Source organism: Mesoplodon mirus (assembly GCF_964341445.2).
Source record: "Mesoplodon mirus genome assembly, chromosome: 18".
Taxonomy (NCBI): domain Eukaryota; kingdom Metazoa; phylum Chordata; class Mammalia; order Artiodactyla; family Ziphiidae; genus Mesoplodon; species Mesoplodon mirus.
Window position 1 is genome coordinate 4,422,900 of NC_138994.1, and position 17,119 is coordinate 4,440,018.

The 17,119-nt window shown below is 38.3% G+C and overlaps 1 protein-coding gene across 2 annotated transcripts; it reads left to right on the forward strand.

Moving 5' to 3' along the window:
- The first annotated feature begins 5,674 nt into the window (after positions 1-5,674).
- ZPBP2 (zona pellucida binding protein 2) lies at positions 5,675-13,072 on the forward strand. 2 transcript variants are annotated; one of them, XM_082603586.1, is made up of 8 exons: positions 5,675-5,749; positions 5,990-6,055; positions 7,299-7,424; positions 8,076-8,237; positions 8,888-9,106; positions 9,662-9,744; positions 10,609-10,789; positions 11,833-13,072. In XM_082603586.1, the coding sequence occupies exons 3-8, from the start codon at positions 7,346-7,348 to the stop codon at positions 11,925-11,927; spliced, it is 819 nt and encodes a 272-aa protein (XP_082459712.1). In that variant the 5' UTR covers positions 5,675-5,749; positions 5,990-6,055; positions 7,299-7,345; the 3' UTR covers positions 11,928-13,072. The 2 variants fall into 2 exon arrangements, with proteins under 2 accessions (XP_082459712.1, XP_082459711.1); XM_082603585.1 differs by having other exon boundaries at positions 5,680-5,858.
- The last annotated feature ends 4,047 nt before the right edge of the window (positions 13,073-17,119 follow it).

Below are 17,119 nucleotides of genomic sequence, written 5' to 3' on the forward strand. Positions count from 1 at the left end.
ACTTATCACTGATCCAATTCTATATTCTACCTCTTTCCATTTATAGTCTGTTCATTCCAAATCAAATTCTACACAAGTTTTCACTCCCTTCTTATTCAGACTTATCTAAAAGCCTTTGTTAGGGCTTTAATATCTTAAATTATGCTACTTAGTTAATAATTTCTTTATTTCACATTAAATAAATGAATTCGGAAGTCTTAACATTTACAGAGAAACATTCCAGTTTCCACTGTCTTACAGTATTCTGTATGTTATTCTTGAGAAGTGAAATGATTAAGACTAGGAAAAAACAGTGTTAAAGTATTGATCTATACCTTCACAAAAACAAAATCAGCAATTCATGAGAATTTTTAAAATTATTTTTTCATACTGTACAGCAACCTAATTTTTTTCCTGTTCTTGGCCAATGAAATCTTTACAGGTTAAAAATTACACATCATAAACCATTTTTCAAATAGTCAAAGTGCAAATTTTTCAGAGTTATTTTTAAACCTCGATCATTTTTAAAAACTTAAAACAGAGTTTTGCATAAGAGAAAACACGAAGTATTGTTCAATGATGGTCATTTAAAATTTTCTACATACATACTGTTCATTGACTTATCACTTGGCATTCTACTTAGAGGGAAAAAAATGTACCTAAGGGCCAAGCCAGTTTTAAAAAATTATAAACATACCCACGTGCAAATTGAGGATTTAAGACCACAGTTTTGCACTCAAATATACTGTGAAACAAAATTTATCTCATGTCCTAAAGTATTCAGTCAAGTTTTAATAACTTCATATACCCTAGAGCTAAAGGTGCCAAAGATCAAGGTTCATTGGCAATAAGAGAGCCTTCGATTATTAGGAAGAAAATGTCCAAGCTATTCGTAATATTTATCAAGTTAACATTTTAATTAGGTGTCAGTATCTCATTTATTAATAGAATGAATACATTTCTCACAAATTCTGATTTTCTGTCACCACCTCCCCCCAACTTGAGATGCGTCTGCCATTTTCAAGGTTTTAGAAACACTTGTTGAAAAGACCACTGGAAAGTTTACAATAGTAGTGTGAAATTTTAATTATCCCAAGGAAGTACATAATGAATAATTTTTAAGAAGCGAGGATAGTTTTATGACTTTCAAAATTAATTCAAATGAAACCATGTGAGCCTGATTTTTGCTTTGAGTAAAGAAGTTATCATTAGAAGATCGAGTTCCAAGGGAACCACAAGCATCAACACTTTAAAATTTACCTTCCCATGTGACAGCCTTTACCCTTAGAAGAAAAAAGTCACCTTTCATTCTGAAGAAGTTACTCAGGTTAGCCTAATTCCAACAGACAGTGAAACCACGGACGAAAAAATCATGCAAAAGGATTAGTTATTCCAACTCAGGTTTGCTGCCATTTCAGGGACACCCCATTAAGTACTCTTCCTCTGCAGACTTAGAGTTGACCCCTGACAACCCCTAAGAAATAAACTTGTGGAGAAGTTATCACTGCCCGAAGCTGGGGGGTGGGGGAAGGGGAGCAAATGAGAGATGTATGAGAACCGACACGCTTTGCCCTCTGAAATGCCTCATATTTACTTTTGACAAAAGAAATAAATAGAAGCAAAACCGAGATTCAGAAGGAACTCTCTCTGCTGCGTGCACCGGTAGAGCATTTTAAAGACCCTTTAGAAAAGAAGCGGGCTGGAGGCTCACCTTCCATCTCGTCTCCGGGCTGGGCTGGAGCTGCCGGTCTGACTACCCGGCCTCTCCACGTGCTCCTGCAGTCGCCGGGACGCAGCGCGCAGCTGGCGGGAGATTCCCAGCGCGGGGAGTCCCCGGGATCCGGCCGCCGCTTCGGCGCAGATTGAAAGGGACAGGAGCCGGCGACCGGCCGGTGCGCGGGGTTACAGCGGCGCTGGCTGGCGGCGGCTTTAAAGGACGCTCACCGCGGAGCGCCGGAGGTACCTACCGCGCCTCCAGCCTCCTTTTGAATGTCAAAGCCAAGAACCCCGATAGGATGGAAACGGTGCGACTGTGAATTGTCTCGGAATGTCTATTTTGGAAGGATAATGGATGGGAGAGTAATATCACACGGCGGGAGGGAGGATCTGGATTGCTTTCTTTCAAGTATAAGTTAAAAGAGGTTTGTCTTAAATTGCGCAAAATCTGGAACTTTTGGTCTAGATTCAGGGATGATAGCCATGAGTGCCATCGATGAGAATTCACTTCATTCGATGTATTATGTTTTACTTCTTCAGTTTTTCATTTCACATAGTAAAAGTTCTTGGTCCAAGTTTTCAGAAAGTTCTAAGACAGTTCCAAAGAATTTTGGCACTTTCATCAACTCAACGTTTTCATTTTTGGAAGCAATTCTCTCACTTTGTTTTCCCTTCTGGGAACTGTTTGGTTTATTTGCCACCACTCACAAAATACTACACACTCTATTTATGTGTGTTTATTTTCTGTTACCTTGCCTTCCTCCAAATAGGATCTGAAACAGCTTACAAAACTACGTATATAATAAACCAGTGCTAAGGGGTTGGGGTTGGGGAGACACAATAAGAGTAAAATGAACTCAAAGTTGCTAGTACACAGAGTCAACATCTTTTCCCAACATCCTTCCCACTTTATAGAGGTCAAGCACACACTTGACTATAGGGAAAGAAAAGGGGAAGTGATCACATAATTTTTCAAAAACAGAATTTTTCTTCACACTGAGGTCGAAGGGACATTGTTCAGGTGAGTCCTCATAAAGTTACCCAGTGTGCTGAACTGGACAACATGTAAATGATTCTCAGAAAGACCACTTTCACCCTTGTTAGAAACTTACCTTGTGGATATATATAAATATATTTGAGACTTAAGATTGGGAGTTTGTGCATCAGCAGGCCATATCAGAATAAACCCACACTTACCAGTTAAAGAACGCATGTTGTAATTTTATGAATTTTAGTTTATTTTAAATATGCCTTGGTATAGGAGATATGTATAGATATAGATATAGGTATATACTTTTTAAATGAGTTAATAACTTGTATTGGCTTTGTTTTAAGATCATGGTACCACGATAGCATCTCTATAGCTTGTATGGGTTGGAGTTCTACAGGATAATATCAATTTCAGAGAAATACTCTAAACACTAGGTCTAATTTTAGTATTGAAAGGGGAAATTTGTTGTTTGTTAGTTTCTAAAAGCAAAAATAGCACATCAAAAGTAGCAGAAGAGGAACTGTAAATTTTCACAGGGATGGTGTAAGGATGAATAGTTATTTGGTTATTAAAGAGTTTTAGAAAACGTTTAGCTTCCATTACAATGTTCTTTATGCTTAGCAATGGAATGTGTTACTACTTTGTAAATAATTAGTTCAGTATTGAGTATTTCAGACTCAAGAGAATGACACTTAAGGGGATAGATAAAAAGTAAACAGGTAAAATAATTTATGCAGCTATTTTGCCCTCAAGGAGGTGGAGCATAAATCCCCACTCCTTAAGTGTGGGATTCACGTCTGGGAGTTCCCTGGTGGCCTAGTGGTTAGGATTCTGGGCTTTCACTGCTGTGGCCCGGATTCAATCCCTGGTCGGGGAACTGAGATCCTGCAAGTCACGTGGCGTGGCAAAAAAAAAAAAAGATTAAAAAAAGTGGGATTCACATAGTGACACCCTTCCAAAGAGTACAGTATGAAAAGGGAGAGGGAGGAGAGTAACTTTATATTACAGAAACCAGACAAACACTACCTCAGCCAGGTGATCAAGGTAACATCCACAATGATATAAGGCATGCTGATAGTTTGTACCTTGATACAGTGTGGTGAGTATGGCACTTCACCTCTGTAGTTTTCCACCCATAAACCTGTAGCCCCAGTCTAATAATGAAAAAAGAAAAGCAGAAAAAGTCCAATAGACAGGCCTTCTGCAAAGTGTCTGACCAGTTAAGGTCAGGTCAATGTCATAAAAACTGTAATTAACTGTCAAGGTCATCAAAACCAAGAATGTCTGAGGAACTGTCACAGCCAAGAGGAACCTAAGGAGACTTGATGACTAAATGTAATGTGGGATCCTGATTGGGATCCTGGAGCAGAAAAAGGCCACTAGGTAAAAACTAAGGAAATCTGAATCAAGTATGGACTTTATTTAGTAAGCTCTCAGTATTGGTTCATTAACTGTGAGAAATGTACGATAACTAATGTAAGATGTTAATAGTAAGGAAATAGGTGGGTGTACGTGAGAACTCTTTGTACTATCTCCACAGTTTTCCTTACATCTAAAACTATTCTAAAAGAGTGGATAGATACTTTGAACAAATAACTTCTACTCACTTGGTTAGGTCTCTTCTCATAGTATTCAAAGTTGATCACACAGCGTTTACAAGGATCAATTACTTATAACTGGGAAGGTAATAAAACACTGTGGATTTATAATGTACTTTGACTAAAACTGAAATGATAAACTTCCAGGGAATCAGAGATGATGCCTACATTTGTCTTCATTATCATCACTTTAAGAAGGGAACAGTTGAGGCTAAACCATGAATCTAGACACGGTAACTGACATGGGTGGATCTGACTCACCGAATCACATTTCATGGCTTATGCTATGTAGGTAAAATTAACAGTGACTAAAACTGAAATCACTGACAAAGGTTGCTCCCGGACCATCTGAGATAGTCCAAGTACTGACTCGGCTCAAAGGAAATAAAACTGAAAACTCTTGATCTCACCCCAAATAATCATTCTGCACCCTGTCTGAACCTTGGGCTCTCTACCCACCAGCCTACTCAAAACCACGACTGAGGGTGTCCCGCTGCTAAGAAACAGACAACACACAGGGCATTCCAGGCCATCAGATTAGTAGCCAAGAAGGAACCATCAAAGACGCTGGCATGGTCCCCTTCGGAGCTCGCTGATCTTGACTTAGCATCCCTCCCCTCAGGAAAAGCATTTGGGGATCTCGCCTTTCAATTGGGCCCTTTCTTTAAAGCAGTCTTACTTCACAACCCTGGACACATTTGCAAGCGGGGTCTCCCAACGCCGTGTGATACTCGAAGCTGAAGATGAAGGTTAAACGTTCCTCTAGAGTGTGAAGGCCTTGGAGACGCCTTATTGGCGCACTAGCGGTTCTTCGTTTTGCGGGTAGAACACAGTTGGGTAAAAATTGGGTGTTAAGAGTTTGAAAAAGATTGTGCACACAGTTTCGGACAGTTCATGAGAAGAAAGGCATAGGAAGTTCCCACGTGGGGCTCTCCGCTTCCTGTGAAGTGTAAATTTTCACAAGCTTCTCCCTCCTCGGGTCCTCATGTAATCGCATTCCCTACCCGCCCTATCCCACTGCGACCACCATGTTCCTCTCGTCCATCTCTTCAGCCCCTAGACTAAGGAAGTGACCGAAACGCGCAGCCTTGCGTTCTTTTCTTCTGCTCTTTTCTTCGCTCAGGGACTGCTCAGAGAAAACCGAGCCACCGACAGCGCGGGGGAACGGCGCCAGACTCGAGGCGCGAAGCATCAGACCCATCCGCACGACGGCAGCCGCGGGCGCGCGAGGGGGCGGGGCGCTCGCCTCCCGCGCACCTGACCAAGGCCCTGCCCTCTGCCCGCGCCCCGCCCCCAGCCCCGCCCAAGCGCCCAGCTCGGCCTACGCGCGCGAGGCTCCGGTTCACGCGAGCGTTCTCCTGCGCGTCCGTTCCCCTTGTAGCGACGGACGGGTAGGGGAGTCGACTCCCGTCGGTTTGCTCCTCTCGGTGGAGGAGAGATGGGGAGGCGTTGCGCTGGGGCTGAGGTAGGAAGGAGCCCGCCCCTCGACGCCTAACCCTCCCGCGACGCTAGAGCCTGAGCCGTGATGCGAGCGTGGGTCCTGCTCTCCGCGGTGCTCTGGTACCTCACAGGAGGTGGGGATCCTCCCGCCAGGTCCCCTGGCCTCTCCCATCTTCTCCGTCCTGCCTCCTCCGCCCCGCCCCGCCCCACTCGGAGCCCTGGCTTCTCTTCTACGTAAAAAGTTAGTGGTTTCTTTCCTCCGCAGTTGGATGGCAGCGTAATTCCGAGCGCACTGAGAAAGGCTTCATTTATGGCAAGCCGGGACACCCAGGTAATAAGGACCTCTTCACCCGCAGAGTCTGCCCGGAGAGCCGGGGTTCCCTGGCTCTGCTAAGGTTCTTCCCGAGGAGACAAAGGGAGCAAACATTAATTGAACGTATACTGTGTGCTCTGCACTTCCCGAAGGTTGTTGCATCGTTTCATCCTTACAGCGACGCCACTACGCCTCAGTTGTATCACCTTACCTAAAGCTGCATAGCTCGTTAGGAGCTAAGATTCAATTCAGATCTCTTACTCTGATGCCACCTCACTTCCAGGTGTCCCCGCTGCTTTGCAACATGCGAGGCCCCCTGAGAGGAGTGATTTCCGGGGCTGGAAGTCCCTCTGTTTGGAATGCCCTTATCCCTTCCCTTATTAACTAGAACTCCTACATATCCTTTACGGCTCAGCTCAAATGTCATTTGTCACTGTGATGAAACTTTCTCACACTCGCCAAGGAAAATTAGTCACAAGGCTAATTTTAGATAACTTTGGGCCGGTTCATAGCATTGGTCAGCTTTGGAATCTCTCCGTGTTTGGCGGCCCTCCCCTTCCCTGCCACCACCAAATTGTAGGACGGTGTCTTCTTTATATGTTCAGAGCCTGGCATTCAGTAGGCTTTAAAATTAATATCTTGTGGGACTGTATTAGTTCCAAGCACATTGTTGCTGCTTCCATCAAATCCGAAACAGAATAGGTATTGCAGAAAATCTTCCTTGTCTGTCCCATTTAATTAGTGTTCCTAACAGAGGAAATTTATAGTTAAATATCATGTTTGCCTTGGGGATGACAATGATCATCTTTAAAATAGTTTTGCAACCAAAAGATCCTTTTCTGATCTTTAATTTCATTCCACTAACCCTTCAAATTTTTTTTATTCTAGTTCTGAATCTGTACATCAAGATGTATTATGTACATTTTAGCAACTAAGACGCGGCGCGGCCAAAATAAATAAATAAATTGATAAATAAATATTAAAAAAATAAAATGTATTGTGTACATTTTTATAAACAACACTATAATATCACAGAAAAAAAAGAAAAAATATTGACTCTGTAGCAGTCTAGAGTTTTAAGATCTATGAGAAGCAGAACGGACTTTAGCATTCCAAATGTTATAATGAAATGCTGATTTTTAAAATAGTGAAATCCAAAAAGAACTAATCAAAGTAACTTTGGGACAAAATGGTAGGAAGTGTGTTTCTTAATTTAATTTTGCTATGTAATGTAGTTATACATTGTTTTATTTTGTCACAGTGAAAGTATACGTAAAATTACATCACAATAGCCCAAACCTTGTCTGTATGGATTTGAAACGCGCTGAAAAAGAAACAGTGGACCCCACCTACTTATGGGTTGGGCCTAATGAAAAGCCATTAACAGGTAAGTTATTCGATTTTAATATCTTCTTAATGATGCGAACATTTTTTAAGAAAAGCACTGTCATTTATTGGAATGAACAAATTGAAATTTAATTTTAACTACAGATTCACTTACTCCATATTTAGAGAATCATATTATATCTTGGTCTGTGCCTTATTTTCTCCTTAGGCAAAAACTGAAGCAGTAATTTTTGTACCTTACTTCCCAAAGCTGTATTAGTTCAGAAGTTTTTATAAAACCTAAAATTTATCCTTGCAGCACCTGTGATAGGAGATGAGGTAACTAATATGTAATTTTTCACGATGTTAGGAGGGTATCTTATAATGAGCATTGTTCATTTCTGTGTTATGTGAAGAAATTGCATAGAACTATAAGGCAGTGTGATCTCACTTACAGAATTACTGGCATAAATCAATTGAAATTAGATGCCAAGAAATGAATTAAGGAAAACCAAAATATATTTCAAAAGCGTACTTATCTCATGTGGTTTTCCATTGAGTAATATGACAGAGTTAAGATTTTGTTGAATTCTTGAAGTTAAAATAGTCCATTAATTTTTAAATTTTTGTATTTATTTGTAACCCCAAGTTTACTAAATAATGTTTGAATTGTTACATGTTAAATACCAAGCAATTTACTCTTTCTGCTTAGGAAATAATAAAATAGATATAACTAAAACAGGAAAGCTGATGGTGAAAGACTTTCTGGAGCCTTTGTCTGGACTTTACACATGCACTCTTTCTTATAAGACTGTCAAAGCAGAAACCCAAGAAGAAAAGGTAGTAAAGCAGAGATATGACTTCATGATCTTTGGTAAGAATATAGGCACATTTTAACTTAAACATTTAATATGGATCCGAGTTAAGTATATGGTTTCTTCATTTAGTGAAAATGAGTCTTATATATAATCGTTACGACTTACAGAGTATTTTGGGTGAATTTGACTAGGCAAACTCAAAATAGTGTGTCCTACATAATCCTCTTTCAGCCTCCCACTTCCCACTCTAGGTATGCAGGCACAATCTACATTATCACAACTTTGCCAAGTAATTTAAAAACTGATGTTTAATTCCATAAAAGCAAATTAATGATCCTTTTCACTGGACTGTGCTGACAGCAACACTTCTGTAAATTAAGACCCTCACCATCAAAATCTTATTTTTTCTTAATACTTTTAACTTATATATATAGCCAGCCCACAGAAACCATACAATCTCTTGTACTGAGTGGGTAATATATCAGATGAAAATAACCTTTTTCATTAAAGTTATTAGTTTTATATCTTTTTGTGAGGACAAACTGTTAAATCATTTTATTAGAAAAAATAAAATACCCCAAAACCCCCCATTTTATTAGATAAATTAAGTTTCTGTGCTGGTTTGCAAGATTGATGGGATTTAATATTACATGTTATTTGGAAATTAATGCTAGGCACAATTGTTTTATTCTCATCTTTTTTAAAGCCTACCGGGAACCTGACTATTCATATCAGATGGCTGTACGTTTTACCACAAAATCTTGTGTAGGAAAGTATAATGATCTGCTTTTTAAAGTGCTGAAGAAAATCTTGGATAATTTAATCTCTGATTTGTCATGCCATATCATAGAACCATCATATAAATGCCATTTTGTTAAAGTCCCAAAACATGGCCTCATTCCTGAGCTATTTATAGTCTTTCAAGGTAAAAAAAGTTTTAATATTTCTTTAATTTTATGTGTTTAATCTTAATTACAAAATTAATTACCATATTATTATAGAAAGCTTATAAATAGTAGGCCTTAAATGTTTGTTAAGCACTAAAGTATGTTGTTGGTCTTAACCTGGTTGTGGTTTTAAAAATTAACACATTATTTGCCTTCAACTATGATATATTGTTGCCTGTCTTTTAGAACTTAATATCGTTTTATAAATATGGGCTTTAACTATGCAGCTAATGTTTAACTTATAACTTCTTATAGAATTTTAAATTGTATTTTTGAGAACTTAACAAAAGGGAGAAACCAAACCAAATTTATTACTATTCATTTTAAAGCCTTGTAGTTACCTCCATTAGCCCCCAGATGGAGTGAAATCATAATGTATAAATCATTCAAATTGTGCACCTTTACTTTATTACTAGAATTACATAGATTGAACACATGCACACATGCATACTGAATTCAGCATTTGGAGCTTTATTGGAATGTTTGGAACTTTTTGGAATCTTTCTGTGAAAATGTTATTTTTCTCCCTCCAGTTAATCCTTTTGCACCAGGGTGGAAAGGTAAATGCAATGAGTCTGTTGACTGTGAAGATACCACTAACCATAATATCCTCCAGGTGAGAATTTCAGTGTAAGGGGAAAGTATTTGAATAGTATACAAAGCTATTTAAAAACTGAAATATGAAGTATTATTGATTTTTGGTTTCAGTTTTATAAACTGAGATTGTTGAGATCTTGGCTATTTAAAAACGTTTTGTTCTGGAAGAGTATATCTGGAATGTTATATAGCTCCCCAGGTTAATATTATGTATTTTTCCTATGACAGAAGGATGGATCACTGGTCTTTGTTCTCCAAATGTAACTAAGCAGCAGCTTGAAGAACAACCTTACAATCATGTCAACCTAGGTTAAAACAGTGGTTCTTCCAAAATTGTATCTGTACTGATCAAAATAGTTGCTCTCTCCTCTGCCTCCTTAGAGGCTAAGGACATAGTCTAAAAATCCCTTCACTCTCCTCCTCTATCCCTGAGCGCATACCCTTAATATTGTGCATGGTTTATGGGTTATTATCAGTTATTATTTAAGCCCCATGCTCAAAAAATAAAACAAAATTTACACCATTAGTCTGTAATGCTGATTAGAGAAAAGTTTTGGTTTCCATTTTGCTTGGCTTTTTGGAATTAGAAATAATGATCTCCCGGTTATCTACATATGGAATAGACATGATGCAGATAATTCAGAACAAGTGCTTTTTAACCTCAGTTTAGTTTTTCTTAACTGTTGTGCATCATAAAAATTGACAATAACTGGTAAGGTCAAAGCTAAACTAATTTTAGTATTAACATGCAACTTTTCGGGAATTCATCTGTTGTGTAAAGCAATAGCATGTTTGTATTACGTTTCATTGCCTCTGATACAGGAGGAGAAATTTGGTTCATAGTTTAGTAATTGTACTTCTCTCTGGTATTTTTAAATCTTAGGCAAGAAATCGAATAGAAGAATTTTTCCGGAGCCAAGCATATATTTTCAACCATGACTTTAATAAAACTCTACCAGCTATGCATTTTATGGACCACAGTTTTCAGATAGTACGAATAGATAGCTGTCGTCCAGGCTTTGGAAAAAATGAAGGTCTCCACAGGAATTGCGCTACCTGTTGTGGTAATTATAAAATATAAATATCTAATTATTTAGGTTATATAGTCAGAATTCACTTAGCATAATTCAGTTGAATATTTATAGTGGTTCTCTTTACCAAAAAAATATGTTTAGTTAAGGGAAGTAAAAATTCAAAGCCCAAATTTCTAAATATAATTATCTTCATGTATATGAATTCTGCTAATGTAATCTTTTGTATTACAAAATATTTCTGTAGGGTCTTTTTTGTTTTTTGGCTGTGTTGGGTCTTCGTTGCTGCGTGCAGGCTTTCTCTAGTTGTGGCGAGTGGGGGCTACTCTTTGTTGCGGTGCACGGGCTTCTCATTGCGGTGGCTTCACTAGTTGTGGAGCACGGGCTCTAGGTGCGGGCTTCAGTAGTTGTGGTGCACGGGCTCAGTAGTTGTGGCTCGCGGGCTCTAGAGCGCAGGCTCAGTAGTTGTGGCGCACGGACTTAGTTGCTCCGCAGCATGTGGGATCTTCCCAGACCAGGGCTTGAACCCGTGTCCCCGGTATCGGCAGGTGGATTCTTAACCACTGCACCACCAAGGAAGCCCTTCTGACTTAAGCTGCTATACTATGAAAGAAAACAAAATGGTCCTGCCTAGAAATTGTAAATAGGAACTAGAAAACAAGAAATAGGAACTCATAAATGAAGCAATGCAGAAGATACTGTAAAATGCTGATGCTAAAGGAAAAAGATAAGATTCTAACTTTTTTCTGTCTTTAAGATCATCAGATAACAATGTTTAAAACTTATAAATGGAGAGTTCCCTGGCGGTCCAGTGGTTAGGACTCTGCGCTTTTCACTTCCGTGTCCCCGGGTTCATTCCCTGGTTAGGGAACTAAGATCCTGCAACACTCTCAGTGCAGCCAAGAACAAAAAACCTCATAAATAATCTTCCACACCTTAACTGGCTGAACATTACTCATAGTATAACAGAGATATAGAATGTCAATGGTGTGACATTAATGGCAATTTGTATTATTGGTATAAGATACCTCTAACTGAAATTATAATAATCTACTCCATTGTGCTTTCCTCTGCAGTGGTTTGTGGTCCTGGGACTTTTAGTCCTGATGTTGATGTTACATGTCAGACCTGCGTTTCTGTCGAAATCTACGGAGCTAAATCTTGCCCATGAAACTTCAAACAAAAACTGCAACGTGAAGACTAGAGGTGAAAGCATTGTTACTTGCTTGTGGAGGTGGCGGACATAAGATGATTTGTTCACATCCCAGAGTGTCATAGATAGTTCCAGTAAGTAAGATCAGTAAGACCAAAACATTGGAAAACATACCTTTTAGAAACCCTAAAAAGATAGTTGACATGGCATTTCTAAGAAGGCATTAAATATCTCCAGTGTGCAAAGGAAAGTGTAAGTATCAGTGGATGAGTTTTACTGAAATATGTTTTGTTGTTTACAATCTGTTTCCATGTACCTAAGACTGTATTAAGGTAAAGAAGAGTAGCAAAGTATAATATAATAAAAACGTTGTACTGTCCATGTATTATTTTGTTTGATATCACTCTTATATGATATAAAGGCATATATATTACCTTTATAATTAGAACCAAAAAGTTATTTCTTTTGGTCTCTTTGCTTTCAGTTTGTTTTTAGAATAATAGAATTTATTAGTATAGTTTTAGGTTTACAGAATAATTGAGCAGATATTATACAGAGTTCCATATACCCACTCCAGCCCACACCCTCATCCCTCCCCAGTTTCCCCTATGATTAACATCTTGCGTTAGTGTGATGCATTTGTTACAATTAATGAACCAATGTTGATACATTATTATCAACTATAGTTCATAGTTTATATTAAGGTTCATTCTTTGTATTCTGCAGTTCTGTGGGTTTTGACAACTGCATAATGACATGTGTCCACCCTTACAGTTTCATACAGAATAGTTTCACCACCCTTAAAATGCCCTATGCTTCACCTATTCATCTCTCCCTTACCCCAGAGCCATTGACAACCAGTAATCTTTTTACTGTCTCTATAGTTTTGCCTTTTCCAAAGTGTCATAAACTTGGAATTGTACAGTATGTAGACTTTCCAGACTGGCTTCTTTCACTTACCAATATTCATTTAAGGTTCCTCCATGTCTTTTTGTGACTTAATAGGTCATTTTTTATTGCTGAATAATATTCCATCATATGGGTGTGTAAAGGACATCTTCATTGCTTCCAATTTTTGGTGATTATGAATAAAGTTGCTATGAATATTTGTGTACAGGTTTTTGTATGGGCATAAGTTTTCAAATCAATTGTGTAAATACAAAGGAGCATGACTGCTGGATTGTATAGTAAAATTATGTTTAGTTTTGTAAGAAACTGCCAAACTGTGTCCCCAGTTGGTCTACCATTTTATATTCCCACCAGCAATGGATGTGTTTCTTGTTGTTCCTCACCCTCACCAGCTTTTGGTACTTTCAGTGTTTTTGATGTTGGTCCTTCTAGTAGGTATATAGTGATATTTCATTGTCATTTTAATTTTAAATCCCCTAATGACATCTGGTCTGAGCATCTTTTCATATGTTTATTTGTCATGTGTATATCTACTGTTCAGATCTTTCTCCATTTTTTTATTGGATTAGTCATTCTTATTGTTGAGTTCTAAGAGTTCTTTGTATATTTTAGATACAAGTTCTTTATCGGATATGTGTTTTGCAAATATTTTCTCCCATTTTGTGGCTTGTCCCTTCATTCTTCTCACAGTGTCTTTCACTAAGCAGATGTTTTTAATTTTAGTAAAATTCAATTTACCATTTTTTCCCCATGGGTCATGCTTTTGGTGTCATACCTAAAAACTCATTACCAAGCCCAAGGTCATCTAGGTTTGCTCCTGTTGTATTCTAGAAGTTATATAGTTTCATGTTCTACATTTAGTCTAAGATGAATTAGTTTTTGTGAAAAGTATAAGTTGTATGTTTAGATTCTTTTTTTTTTTTTTTTTTTTTGCATATGGATGGTTCCAGCACCATTTGTTGAAAAGACTATCCTTCCTCCATTGAATTGCCTTTGCTCCTTTGTCAACAATCAGTTGACTACATCTGTGTGGGTCTATGTCTGGGTTCTCTATTCTACTCCAATTATCAATTCATGTATTCTTTCATCAATACCATACTGCCTTGATTACTGTATAGTAAGTCTTAAATTTGGTTAGTATCAGTCCCCTGACTTAGTTCTTATTCTTCAGTATTGTGTTAGTTATCCTGGGTCTTTTGCCTTTTCATATAAACTTTAGAATTAGTTTGTTGATAACCACAAAATAACTTGCTGGGAGTTTGGTTGGAATTGCATTGAATCTATAGGTCAAGTTGGGGAAAATTGACATCTTAACAATTTTGAGTCTTCCTATCCAGGAACATGGAATATCTCTTTATTTAGATTTTCTTTATTTCATCAGAGTTTTGTAGTTTTCCTCATATACATCTTGTACATATTTTCTTAGATTTATGCCTAAATATTTAATTTTTTGCACAAATGTAAATGGTCTTGTATTTTTAATTTCAAATTCCAAGTGTTTATTGATGATATTTAGCAAGGCATTTAACTTTTTTTTTAACTTCTTTTTATTGAGGTATAGTTGTTTTACAATGTTGGGTTAGTTTCTACTGTAGTGAAGTGAACTTCCCTGTGCTATACGGCAGGTTCTTATTGTCATCTATTTTATACATATGAGTGTATATATGTCAATCCCAATCTCCCAATTCATCCCACACCCACCCCCCACCGCTTCCCCCCTTGGTGTCCATATTTATATTAACCTTATATCCTGTGATCTTTCTCTAATTGCTTATTAATTCCAGGAAGTTTTTTGTAAATTCTTTGGGATTTTCTACTTAGACAATCATGTCATCTGCAAACAGAACAGTTTTATTTCTTCCTTCCTAATCTGTATATCTTTTATTTCCTTATCTAGTCTTATTGCATTAGCTGGAACTTACAGTATGATGTTCTGTAAGTTCTCCTCTATTCCCAGTTTGCTGAAAGCTTTCATCATGAATGGGAATTGGATTTCGCCAAATGCTTTTTCTGCATTTATTGATGTGATCGTGTGATTTTTTTATCTTTCGTCTGTTGATATGATGGGTTACATTAATTGATTTTCAAATGTTGGAACCATCCTTATATATTCAGAATAAATCCTTTTTAGTCATAGTATGTAGTTATTTTTATACATTGTTGGATTTGATTTGCTAATATTCTATTGAGGATTTCTGTATTTATTTCATGAGACATATTAGTTTGTAGTTTTCCCTTCTTACGATATCGTTATCTGGCTTTAGTATTAGGGGTATTTAGTGTTACTGTTAACATTGTAGGTATGTGTGTCAGTCAGGGTCCAATCAGGAGACAAAAAACACAAAGTAATTGGAACAGGGAAGGTTTAATATAAAGAATTGTCAATCGTAACAGGAGTAGAATAACAAGGAATTGGATAGTGAGATACAGAGAACCCTAAAGAGTAGAGGGGTAGCAGATATAAGTAACAGCTCCTACCACTGGGACTGAGACAGAGTGTCCGTGAAAGACCCACCAGCTCCAAGGGCTGAGATCTAGACCTTATTGAAGAGGGCACAACCATGGGTCACCGGATGACAGAAAAGTCACTGAGGCTGGAAATTCACTCTCTGGAACTTTCCAGAGATCTGCCCTCTAGGGTGCCAAGGAAGGCTCTTCATGGGGAGATTTCTCACTCTGCTACAAAACCACGCAAGGAAGAGGGGTGTTGGTGAAGCCGCTGGCCACCATGCACTTCAGGACATGGAGATATTGCACATGCTGCAGGAGGAGCCTGCCAAGGGAACAACCTGCTGCTTTGTGATGATGTCAGCTCAGTTTGACTTTTCTTCCCCTCTCCTTAGAAAATCCCACAGCATGTAGGCACTGCTCTTGAGTTTATGAATTTCTTTTTTTCCTAAGCCAGAGGTATTTTCTCCTTTTATATTTGTTTTTCATCCTCCAATACCCTTTTACTCTTTAGGTTGCTGCCATATTTTCATCTTAACTGTTCACCCTTGGCAAGCTTTCTTTACCCCATAGCTCATGCATCTGGTAAATGTTTCTGAGGCCCTTCTTGATTTCCTTCTTCAGTTTCAAAAGCTTCTTCAGTCCCTTGAAAGGAAGAACATAGATGAATTGACAGATTAGTATGATCTGACAGATTAGCCCCTCTGGCACAATAATGACTTATGCAGGTCTGAAGGACCCTGAGGTGGCAGAAACATGATTGGTGCCAAAGTATAGTTCCTCAGTGGCAGTGTTTATTTTGGAGACTGCTAGATATGTGAGTTGAAGTTTGGATAAACAGATATTGTGCTATCACTTTGGGTCATCCCAGGGTAACACATTGATATCTAGTATCAGAATCTGGAAACAAATAGACAGCAGTGAAAGTGTTTGGAAAACAAAGAAGATAAGGAAACAGGAAGCAAAGAGAAAAGAAAGTGGCTTTAATCACCAACCATTGAATAGAAAATGTTGCATACCACTCAGAGGGAAGGTAGAGTGGTACACCTCAGTCAGAGGCACACGTCAGTCCAAACGAGCTTGAAGTCCTTTTCTTGCAGATGTAGGTCACAAAGCTTGGACTGGAGAGCTGTAATTTAGACTCCTGGACCCTACCTCATTTCTTTTTTTCTTTTTTTTTTTTTTGCGGTACACTGTTGGCCTCTCACTGTTGTGTCCTCTCCTGTTGCGGAGCACAGGCTCCGGACGCGCAGGCTCAGCGGCCATGGCTCACGGGCCCAGCCGCTCCGCGTCATGTGGGATCTTCCCGGACCGGGGCACGAACCTGCGTCCCCTGCATCGGCAGGCGGACTCTCAACCACTCTACCACCAGGGAAGCCCTGTAAATTGAAACTTTTATCATTGTGAAGTGACCTTCTTTGCCACTAATAATGCCTTATGCCCCAAGTTTATTTTGCCTAATATTAATATAGCTACACCAGTTTCCTCTTGGTTAGTATTTACATAGCTAATATTTGTCCATCACTTTAGTTTCAATATTTTATATTTTTTATTTAGATATGTCTCATAAACAGCAAATAGATAAATTTATCCATTCTGACAATATTGCATTTTTGCTGGTTCATTTAGCCCTGTACATGTAATTTCTGATACATTTGGATTTCATTCCACCATTTTCTTTTAGGCTTTTTATTTGTTTCACCTGTTGTAGGCTTCTCTTTCTCTTGTTTCTTGTATTCTTTTTGTTGATAATCTTTTTATCCCTCTGTTTTTTTCCCTCCACTAGTCTGTTCCTATTCTTTTGATGGTTACCTTAAAAATTATAGCTTACTTACTAAATTATCAAAGTCTAA

Bases quoted from the DNA above. Each gene is read 5' to 3' on its own strand.
- ZPBP2 (XM_082603585.1), top strand. From the start codon at position 5,810: ATGCGAGCGTGGGTCCTGCTCTCCGCGGTGCTCTGGTACCTCACAGGA. The intron at 5,859-5,989 runs GTGGGGATCCTC...TTTCCTCCGCAG, and splicing joins GCTCTGGTACCTCACAGGAG to TTGGATGGCAGCGTAATTCC. The intron at 7,425-8,075 runs GTAAGTTATTCG...CTTTCTGCTTAG, and splicing joins TAATGAAAAGCCATTAACAG to GAAATAATAAAATAGATATA.